This window comes from Ranitomeya variabilis, chromosome 5 (assembly GCF_051348905.1).
Source record: "Ranitomeya variabilis isolate aRanVar5 chromosome 5, aRanVar5.hap1, whole genome shotgun sequence".
Taxonomy (NCBI): Eukaryota; Metazoa; Chordata; class Amphibia; order Anura; family Dendrobatidae; genus Ranitomeya; species Ranitomeya variabilis.
This window is the reverse complement of record NC_135236.1, coordinates 302,070,015-302,082,114: the sequence shown is the minus strand read 5'-3', so window position 1 is coordinate 302,082,114 and position 12,100 is coordinate 302,070,015. Positions and strand designations below refer to the sequence as shown.

The 12,100-nt window shown below is 41.8% G+C and overlaps 1 protein-coding gene across 1 annotated transcript in view; it reads right to left on the bottom strand.

The window, feature by feature from the left end:
- Positions 1-12,100, bottom strand: part of LOC143774996 (store-operated calcium entry regulator STIMATE-like) — a 109,816-nt gene that overhangs the window by 47,665 nt on the left and 50,051 nt on the right. The window contains exon 5 of the mRNA XM_077262811.1: positions 3,018-3,130. Coding sequence (XP_077118926.1) covers positions 3,018-3,130 — 113 coding nt within the window. The remainder of the gene's footprint in view (positions 1-3,017; positions 3,131-12,100) is intronic.

Genomic DNA, 12,100 nt, shown 5'->3' with positions numbered 1-12,100 from the left:
ATAATTATTTTGGTATCGCTTTATTCTCAGGACTATAACTTTTTTATTTTTTTGCTGATGATGCTGTATGGCGGCTTTTTTTTTGCGGGACAAGATGACGTTTTCAGCGGTACCATGGATATTTATATCAGTCTTTTTGATCGTGTGTTATTCCACTTTTTGTTCGGCGGTATGGTAATAAAGCGTTGTTTTTTGCCTCGTTTTTTTTTTTTTTTTCTTACGGTGTTTACTGAAGGGGTTAACTAGTGGGGCAGTTTTATAGGTTGGGTCGTTACGGACGCGGCGATACTAAATATGTGTACTTTTATTGTTTTGTTTTTTTTATTTAGATAAAGAAATGTATTTATGGGAATAATATATTTTTTTTATTATTATTTATTTAGGAATTTTTTTTTTATTTTTTTTTACACATGTGGAAAAATTTTTTTTTTACTTTTTTACTTTGTCCCAGGGGGGGACATCACAGATCATTGATCTGGCAGTGTGCACAGCACTCTGCCAGATCGACGATCTGCTGTGCAGGGCTGCAGGCTTTCCAAGTGTCTGCTCTGAGCAGACACTCGGTAAGCCACCTCCCTCCCTGCAGGACCCGGATGCCGCGGCCATCTTGGATCCGGGACCTGCGGCGAGGAGGGAGGTAGGAGACCCTCAGAGCAACGCGATCACATCGCGTTGCTCCGGGGGTCTCAGGGAAGCCCGCAGGGAGCCCCCTCCCTGCGCGATGCTTCCCTATACCGCCGGTACACTGCGATCATGTTTGATCGCGGTGTGCCGGGGGTTAATGTGCCGGGGGCGGTCCGTGACCGCTCCTGGCACATAGTGCCGGATGTCAGCTGCGATATGCAGCTGACACCCGGCCGCGATCGGCCGCGCTCCCCCCGTGAGCGCCGCTGATCGATGATGACGTACTATCCCGTCGGCGGTCATACGGGCCCACCCCACCTCGACGGGATAGTACGTCAAATGTCGGGAAGGGGTTAAAACAATAAAAGACCTGACAAATTTCAGTTGGTGGATAATGAATCTATAATATATGAAAGTTTAATTGTAATCATTACATTATGGTAAATAATGAAATTTAACACTATATGCTAATTTTTTGAGAAGGACCTGTATATAGACAGCTTGGGGGGAGTGTGGTGGGAAGATCTTACCGACAGAGGCGTTTTAATGGATAAGTTAATTAAAGAAGTTTTCCCGGCTGAGAAGAAAAGTCCGCAGTCACTCTTTTGAATTGTGGCACTATGGGATGCTCACACTGTCACGATTCCTTGTGTGGGTGGCCATCATCTCACTGTAAGTATGCGATTTACATTGTTGCGGTCACATACCAAAATAGATTCTTCTTGGCTTCTCTCTATGTATTACTGAGAAAAACACAGGAGAATGTAGATGGCATGTGACCACAATTATACCAACTGCATACTTGCAGTCACGTGACTACCCACTTGCAAGGATAATACCGGGGAACCATGACAGTGTGGGTATCGCACGATGCCATGATCCAGCAGTCTGCCATCTGTAAAGCTGCAGTAGCATTGTACGCAGTGAAGAAGCAGTGACCCACAAATTCAAACACAAAAGTCTCTTTTAATGTGTTTATTCACAGCATTAAAGTCCAATTCACATAAATGCATATAACTTCAGTGGATATTATCAGTGACCAGTTTACACCAGTTCAAAGCCATACATATCACATGGCTTTAGATTTGCGGACCCTAAACAGGCCAGACTTCCCTTGTCCAGTTTCCCTGGGCGACCGCACGCCATCTCACAGTCTCTATACGTCTCCATACACACAGCCTCATATGTTGCAAACACTACACACGCCAGCCCTCCTCTGACTAGTTCTCATGGGTGTCCTGCATCGCTGTATCACAGTCTCTTTACTCACACAGCCGTACACAGTTCAGGATATCCTCCGGATAGCAGCCGGGCACCATATCTACCTGTTTGCAATCGTTGCACATGTTAGTCCTCTTTCAGGCACAGGACATCCACCTCCGGGCACAGAACTGTCCACATCCGACTCCTTCGGGCACAGGACATCCACCTCCGGGCACAGGACTGTCCACATCCGAGACCAGTACCATGGACGACTTGCATCTCTGTGTACGCTGCGGGTGCCAGGCTATTCAGCTGCCCTGGGTGCTGGCTCTGCTGGCCTGTGCCTCCATGCACTCTGCAGACCAGCATACACCAGACCGACACTGACGTGCACCTCGCACACCTGACACGACCCGACCCCTGACACACCCATACCCCTTACTGCAGGGTTTTTAAACACACACAAACCTGTGGCCTTCAGCCACATGGAAAACCCGGACCGGAAATCCATGACTCTCATGCACACCTATGGACTTCATCCGTCTGCATGCACATTCTGGGGAGAACAAACAGCGCCCCCTAGCTGTATCAGAGGCCACAGCCTCACACATCACAGTGTGATTTTGGTAAATTTTCTTCCCATCCTGGAACATCCTTTTATGATTATTGATTTTTATTTTACAGTTGGTAAACCCATTTCTGCTTTGCATAGAATACATAAAAAATGAAACCATTAAGACAAATTAATATATATGGAGGAACTGACGCTTCTTCACATCCCCATATTCATTTTATCAGAATTACAACGGCTACCTACACAGCAGTTAATCCAATTCACTAGAAACAGTACTTTATCATGAAACATAGACAAAATAAGCAATGTTGTCTATGAGAACATGTAAAGGCTAAAATTAATGGTGGTATAAAGGTCTTTAAATACATACATTTACTGGCACAATAGGAAAGCAGCAAGTAAAACCACCATTAACGGAAATGATTACCGATGACAAGTGTCATTTACTTACTTACTTACATATTGCTATGATGAAATCCAGTATGGCATATGTTTCCCTATTCATTGTGCAGAATGAATAAACACAGATTTGTACCAAGAGTGTGTGCCAATCTGAACTACGTATTCAAAAGTACAGCATTCCATCCGGTCTTTACAGATATACACGAGCACCTACCTTTGTCCATCCTGGGATGAGCAGAACAAGGCTTATTATGATCTTCTCAACAATCATTATTAACAGATAAAGGCTACATTGGCCTAGCCATGCAGCTGCCTGTGGAGGGTCTCCTGAAAATGACATATGCTGGGTCAATGGATAAAAGGCATACAGGATTACCATACATAGTCACTAGATATTTGCAGCAAAAGATCAGTGCTGGTTGTACCCGCCAAGAAAAGAGCCATAGACTTCTTATCTCATTCTTCATAAATATCTGCCCCAAACGAAGCAGACACAAACTAGATTCACATCAGATGTTTGATCCATAGTATTGAAATAATGCCTTATTTGGAGCATTCTTAAAGTCTTTAATTGGTGTTCATTAATTGGTGTTTAATTGTTCCCAATTATCGTTCTGTATAAACATGCCACCAATCACTTATAGAATGAGCAAAACGCTCTTTTGTCAGGTGACTGCATCACTTATTCCAGCATAAAAATCATTGTTCACGCCAGCAAATTACCCCTTGTAAACAGGTGGCTGTGCTGCCGACAACATGACGCGGGACAGATCAGTCGTATTCGTGATCGTTCTTCCCATACAGTTTTTGGGGGCTTATGTGAATGGGTTAAGAAACAAGTTTTGATCAGCTTTTATATAATCAATCAGTACTCAATAATTGCTGAAATCAGCCTATATAAGAGGGTCTTTATTAAAGGTTGGATTTGCCTTTGAGTTACATGGCAAAAATTATTTTCAAGTTGTAAAAGGAGTTAGTAAATGCATCAATTTTATGAATACCTATCTGTAACAAGAGAAATGTTATATTTATCCTTGATTTACCTGCTTTCAGATTGACATGAGAATTACATTATTTTGCATGAAATGTAGTTTTTATCAACAACAGAAATAACGTATTGCAGGCCTAGCCATAATTGTATAACAGAGATATTTTTGTAAAGGGGGTCCTTTTTTAACTGTAAATTTAGTGCAGTTATGTTCGAAACAGATGGAAAAATCTATAAAGTTTGGGCGGAGAAGGGAGAACAACTACTTCAATTATCTGTGAATTTGTAATTTTTGTGGTAAAGATGGGAAAAACAAAGGACACTACACTCATCTGCTTGGCCCTTCCTTTAGCTAAACAATCATTTGTATTTATTTATTTTTTTACAGACAGTGTAACATAGGAACAGATGTTTGAAAGTTCACGTATTCTATTTATTTTCCCATGGTTATGTCCATGTACACAAAAAAAGATTCCAAAATCACCGTGTCTGCGAATTGAGATACTGATTTGGCTTTTATCCCAAGTCATATTGCACGACTCGTTAAAGGGTTGATTGTGACTTGTAGGATCGCTACTTCCAACAGGTGACACTATAGAGTTCAAGCCCTCTTTCTCTCTGAAGAAGCAATTTGCATTAAAAATCATCTGATCACTAACAGAACAAATCTCTATAAGCTGCTGATAAGAAAATTATGTAAATGCTAGATTTTTGTACAATGTTGTGGTACTTTCTCCTGTTGAAAGGATGGATTTAACCTATCCAATGCTTTTGGTCTCTTTGAAATCAGTGGCTCTAAGAACAATCTGAATCGGTGTCCATGTTTATGAATTTTTAGGCAGCATAGCTGTGAAATGAATAACCGTTATCTCAAGTCTACGTTTAACTTTAAAGGGGTTGTGGGGCCCCCTATCCTGCAGGATAAAACACTGCTACTAATTAAGTAGGACTGTTCCCATGGCAACCTTGCAATGCCAATGACACATCCTATTAATTTAGATATTTATGTTAACAGAGTTCTGGTGCCCCACTCAAAATCCTCATCTCTTGATCAAAGGCTACAAAGGATGTCTGTCACTTTGCTGAACCTGTTCAATTCTGCCTTAAACAGCCACTGTGTAATTTAATTTACCCTTTGGTGATAGTGATGTGAAATTCAACACTAGCACTTTACAGATAATTGATGTGGGATAACTGTCATGCTGGATGAAGGATGTCAGTGCATAACAATGGGGAGAGGGAAGGGAGAGCCCAAGCACTAGAAAAGGGGGAGTGGAGACCCGTAGACAGATCTAGAATCACCCTATCCGCCCTAACGTCCCTATATAGGTTCTGCACCTATCGCTGAGCAGGAACCTAATCCCTGCCTTACCATAGCGATAGGACTTGGTTAGGGAGAGGATGGGGTAAGCACTAGTCAGTCCCAAATAAAACTAGAGACAAAGGGGGTAGATGAACAAGGGAAAACTTAACTTGAGGAGACCACTGCTATATCATGCCAGCAATACTCTGAGTAATTAAAAACAAGTACAATAATCTTAAACAATACAAGTCACGACTTATTGTTACAGCCAAATCCTTAAATAAAGAGTTATCACCAGTTTTAGAATAACTGGTCACATCAAGAAATAATGGCTACAGAGCTGAATAAAACCTAGTTTCATTTTTTTAATTTCTCATCCCCATGGTGGAGATATTAGCTTGTAATTTCCGCTTGTGATCAGTTAAGCAAGTTGAAGATGAAATGATCTCTAAAAGGGTTAGAGTTAAAGATGACACATTTACATTGTATTTTTGGCAATATATATATGAAAATTGTACATTAACACCGAAGGCATTAAAACTATGAATTAACACATGTGGAATTATATACTTAACAAAAAAGTGTGAAACAACTGAAATTAATGTCTTATATTCTAGGTTCTTCAAAGTAGCCACCTTTTGCTTTGATGACTGCTTTGCACACTCTTGGCATTCTCTTGATGAGCTTCAAGAGGTAGTCTCCGGGAATGGTCTTCCAACAATCTTGAAGGAGTTCCCAGAGATGCTTAGCACTTGTTGGCCCTTTTGCCTTCACTCTGCGGTCCAGCTCACCCCAAACCATCTCGATTGGGTTCAGGTCTGGTGACTGTGGAGGCCAGGTCATCTGGCGTAGCACCCCATCACTCTCCTTCTTGGTCAAATAGCCCTTACACAGCCTGGAGGTGTGTTTAGGGTCATTGTCCTGTTGAAAAATAAATGATGGTCCAACTAAACGCAAACCGGATGGAATAGCATGCCGCTGCAAGATGCTGTGGTAGCCATGCTGGTTCAGTATGCCTTCAATTTTGAATAAATCCCCAACAGTCTCACCAGCAAAGCACCCCCACACCATCACACCTCCTCCTCCATGCCTCACGGTGGGAACCAGGCATGTAGAATCCATCCATTCACCATTCACCTCTGCGTCGCACAAAGACACGGTGGTTGGAACCCAAGATCTCAAATTTGGACTCATCAGACCAAAGCACAGATTTCCACTGGTCTAATGTCCATTCCTTGTGTTCTTTAGCCCAAACAAGCCTCTTCTGCTTGTTTCCTGTCCTTAGCAGTGGTTTCCTAGCAGCTATTTTACCATGAAGGTCAGCTGCACAAAGTCTCCTCTTAAGGGTATGTGCACACGTCCGGATTTTTTGCAGAAATTTCCTGAAGAAAACCGGAAATTTTCTGCAAGAAATCCGCATTTTTTTTTTGCGTTTTTTTTCCGTTTTTTTCGCGTTTTTTTTAGCATTCTGCAAGCGTAATTAGCTTGCAGAATGCTAAAGTTTTCCAAGCGATCTGTAGCATCACTTGGAAAACTGACTGACAGGTTGGTCACACTTGTCAAACATACTGTTTGACAAGTGTGACCAACTTTTTACTATAGATGCAGCCTATGCAGCATCTATAGTAAAAGATAGAATGTTTAAAAATAATTAAAAAAATGGTTATACTCACCCAGACATCTCATCAGCGGCGTCCGTTCCTCTTCCTATAGCTGGTGTGTGCGCGCAGGACCTTCCATGACGTCGCGGTCATGTGAGCGGTCACGTGAGCGGTCACATGACCGCTCAGGACCAATCACAAGACAGTGACGTCATCGGCAGGTCCTTCACCGCAAAGCAGCTATAGGAACCGAAGCGGCAGCATGCAGCGGTGAGGCGGGAAGACATCGAGGGTGAGTATAGGACTATTTTTTATTTTAATTCTTTTTTTTTACCAATTATATGGTGCCCAGTCCGTGGAGGAGAGTGTCCTCTCCTCCACCCTGGGTACCAACTGCACATAATCTGCTTACTTCCCGCATGGTGTGCACAGCCCCGTGCGGGAAGTAAGCAGATCAATGGACTCCTAGGTGTGCGGAATCCTCGCAATTCCGCATTTTTAATGAACATGTTGCTTTTTTTTCCGCGATGCGATTTTTTCGCGGAAAAAATCGCAACATTTGCACAAAAAATGCGGAATACACTGTAAATAATAGGAGGCATATGTTAGCATTTTTTTCGCGTTTTTATCACGTTTTTATAGCGAAAAAACGCGGAAAAAAAGCTAAAAATCCTGAACGTGTGCACATGGCCTTACAGTTGTTGTAGAGATGTGTCTGCTGCTAGAACTCTGTGTGGCATTGACCTGGTCTCTAATCTGAGCTGCTGTTAACATACGATTTCTGAGGCTGGTGACTCGGATAAACTTATCCTCAGGAGCAGAGGTGACTCTTGGTCTTCCTTTCCTGGGGCAGGCCTCATGTGAGCCAGTTTCTTTGTAGCGCTTGATGGTTTTTGCCACTGCACTTGGGGACACTTTCAAAGTTTTCCCAATTTTTTGGACTGACTGACCTTTATTTCTTAAAGTAATGATGGCCACTCGTTTTTCTTTACTTAGCTGCTTTTTTCTTGCCATAATACAAATTCTAACAGTCTATTCAGTAGGACTATCAGCTGTGTATCCACCAGACTTCTGCACAACACAACTGATGGTCCCAACCCTATTTATAAGGCAAGAAATCCCACTGACAGGGCACACCTGTGAAATGAAAACCATTCCCGGTGACTACCTCTTGAAGCCCATCAAGAGAATGCCAAGAGTGTGCAAAGCAGTCATCAAAGCAAAAGGTGGCTACTTTGAAGAACCTAGAATATAAGACATAATTTCAGTTGTTTCACATTTTTTTGTTAAGTATTTAATCCCACATGTGTTAATTCATAGTTTTGATGTACAATTTTCATAGTCATGAAAATACGGAAAAATCTTTAAATGAGAAGGTGTGTCCAAACTTTTGGTCTGCACTGTATATATATATATACAGTGGGGCAAAAAAGTATTTAGTCAGTCAGCAATAGTGCAAGTTCCACCACTTAAAAAGATGAGAGGCGTCTGTAATTTACATCATAGGTAGACCTCAACTATGGGAGACAAACTGAGAAAAAAAAATACAGAAAATCACATTGTCTGTTTTTTTATCATTTTATTTGCATATTCTGGTGGAAAATAAGTATTTGGTCAGAAACAAACAATCAAGATTTCTGGCTCTCACAGACCTGTAACTTCTTCTTTAAGAGTCTCCTCTTTCCTCCACTCATTACCTGTAGTAATGGCACCTGTTTAAACTTGTTATCAGTATAAAAAGACACCTGTGCACACCCTCAAACAGTCTGACTCCAAACTCCACTATGGTGAAGACCAAAGAGCTGTCAAAGGACACCAGAAACAAAATTGTAGCCCTGCACCAGGCTGGGAAGACTGAATCTGCAATAGCCAACCAGCTTGGAGTGAAGAAATCAACAGTGGGAGCAATAATTAGAAAATGGAAGACATACAAGACCACTGATAATCTCCCTCGATCTGGGGCTCCACGCAAAATCCCACCCCGTGGGGTCAGAATGATCACAAGAACGGTGAGCAAAAATCCCAGAACCACGCGGGGGGACCTAGTGAATGAACTGCAGAGAGCTGGGACCAATGTAACAAGGCCTACCATAAGTAACACACTACGCCACCATGGACTCAGATCCTGCAGTGCCAGACGTGTCCCACTGCTTAAGCCAGTACATGTCCGGGCCCGTCTGAAGTTTGCTAGAGAGCATTTGGATGATCCAGAGGAGTTTTGGGAGAATGTCCTATGGTCTGATGAAACCAAACTGGAACTGTTTGGTAGAAACACAACTTGTCGTGTTTGGAGGAAAAAGAATACTGAGTTGCATCCATTAAACACCATACCTACTGTAAAGCATGGTGGTGGAAACATCATGCTTTGGGGCTGTTTCTCTGCAAAGGGGCCAGGACGACTGATCCGGGTACATGAAAGAATGAATGGGGCCATGTATCGTGAGATTTTGAGTGCAAACCTCCTTCCATCAGCAAGGGCATTGAAGTTGAAACGTGGCTGGGTCTTTCAACATGACAATGATCCAAAGCACACCGCCAGGGCAACGAAGGAGTGGCTTCGTAAGAAGCATTTCAAGGTCCTGGAGTGGCCTAGCCAGTCTCCAGATCTCAACCCTATAGAAAACCTTTGGAGGGAGTTGAAAGTCCGTGTTGCCAAGCGAAAAGCCAAAAACATCACTGCTCTAGAGGAGATCTGCATGGAGGAATGGGCCAAAATACCAACAACAGTGTGTGGCAACCTTGTGAAGACTTACAGAAAACGTTTGACCTCTGTCATTGCCAACAAAGGATATATTACAAAGTATTGAGATGAAATTTTGTTTCTGACCAAATACTTATTTTCCACCATAAAATGCAAATAAAATGATAAAAAAAAACAGACAATGTGATTTTCTGTATTTTTTTTTTCTCAGTTTGTCTCCCATAGTTGAGGTCTACCTATGATGTAAATTACAGACGCCTCTCATCTTTTTAAGTGGTGGAACTTGCACTATTGCTGACTGACTAAATACTTTTTTGCCCCACTGTATATATATATATATTTATTATATATACATACATACATACAAATATACGTATAGCAAAATTTTCATTTTGTCAGATTTTCTCTTTATAGGTATATTTTTGAGCAAAATGTAAATAGTTCTTTTATTCTAAAAACTACTGACAACATGTCTCCAAAGCTCCAAGCAATAAAATTTCTATTTATTTTCTGAAAATGAAAAATGGTCAAAATACCAAAAAAATGCATTGCTTGGAGACCTCAAATAATGTAAAAAAAAAACAAGTTCATAATCATTTAGAAACAACAATACTAATGTTTCAACTCGCGAAGAGTTCAGAAATCAATATTTTGTAGAATAACCATGATTTTTAATCACAGCTTTCATGCATCTTTGCATGCTTTCCACTAGTCTTTCACACTGCTTTTGGGTGACCTTATGCCACTCCTGGTACAAAAATTTAAACAGTTCTTCTTTGCTTGATGGCTTGTGACTATCCATCTTCCTCTTGATTACATTCCAGATTTTCAATGGGGTTCAGGTCTGGAGATTGGGCTGGCCATGGTAGGAATTTGATGTGGTGTTCCTTCATCCACACCTTGATTGACCTAGCTGTGTGGCATGGCACATTGTCCTGCTGGAAGACCCAGTCCTCAGAGTTCGGGTACATTTCCTGAGCAGAAGGAATCAACTGTTTTTCCAGGATAACCTTGTATGCGGCTTGATTCATACATCCTTCGCAAAGAACATCTGCTCAATTCCAGCCTTGCTTCTGCGCAGTTGTTCTTTATCTGCCCTGTTGAGGGCAGAGCAAAGTACTGCAGTGCGCAGGCACCGGGAAAGGTCCGAGAAGCCCAGCTCCTGCGCACTGCAGTACTTTGCGCTGCCTTCAACAGGGCAGATAAGGTACGCCTGTGCAGGAGCCGCGACAGGAAGCAAGGAAGATGTCATCGCATGAAGAAGGGAGATGACGGACCTGGACCGTGACACCCATCGGACCGGACCGCACCGGTCCGCCCCCCTCAGGTGAGTATAATCCAACTTGTTTTTCTTATCTTTCTTGTTACATTGTGGGCTTATCTACAGCATTACAGAATGCTGTAGATAAGCCCCTAAAGGCGGTGGCCGCAGCTTATATACGAAAAAGTAGGTGACAGATTCCCTTTAAGGAGTGGTTGAGTAGAGAAGAGTCAAGTGGCACAAGAAACATCCTTTGCAGCTCTCATCTCACAGCAGTTAGTGTTGGGAGATGGGAAGTAGCTTGTAATCATAGTAGATGTTGGTAATGAGATTACCGAGGAAAGCAAGACTGTCAGTATGTCTAACAAAGAGAAAGCTGGTACTGACCTTTTCTTGGGGGAGTTCTTTTATTCCCTGCATGACACCAACTGTTTATGATTTGTCAATGTCATGCAGGGGAAAATGTGAACTCCTCCAGAGAAGAATCTCTGCTAATGCTCCCTTGATCTTAGTGAAAATTACCATATAAAGTTTAGAAAGTAATATCTCAGCAATAAAAATGACAAATCAAAAAATAAAAAGAATATTATATTCAACTCTGTAGCTATTATTCCATGATGTAGCCTGTTTAAAATGCTAAAATTTGCATACTTTTGGACACATTCCGACTAGAGTGTCTGGCCTGTTCAATACACTTGCATTGAGGAAGGCTGCGCACATCCAGTCAGGACGTGACTGCATGTATGAAAATCACATACTTGTGGTCAAGGTGCCTGCCACATGCATCAGAGAATCACTGTGCACTGAGGATTCAGAAGTCTGCAGTCACAGAGTGACTGTAGACTTGTAACCTAGGGCGGGACAACCCTTTAACCCCTTTCTGCAATATACATCCTGGGTAAGGGTATGCAAGTGTGTAGGCGGCACAGGAATTGAGCCTGCTCCACATGAGGTAGATGCCAGCTATATTGCACAGCCGGCATCTTTGCCTAAGAGACAAAGTCAGAGCTGAGCTTCCTGTCTAATAGCCAACATCAAATTCTGACAGCAGCATGTAAAAAGTGCTATTGAGGCAAATTATAAATCTCACCATGACTTAGTGAACTGCTGTATTCAGCTGCATTTGGTTTCTAAATTAGTGATCCAACTGTTTAGAGGATATCCTGCATTATTAAGAAGAAAGGCTATATATATTATTAGTTTAGCAAAGGAAGTTTTTTTATGACCTTGATTATAGGGAATAAGGACATCATGAAAAAAACGTAAAATACATCTGAAACAATGGCAAACAGGGAGGATACTTCCCATCAACAACACATGCAAACTTAGGGAGTTTTTGACCAAAATGAAAAGAAAAGATCTTACGCACGAGGTTACATATAAGACAATAAGAGATATGGACACAATATTTCTAATATAAAATTTGTGCGTGCGAAAACATGT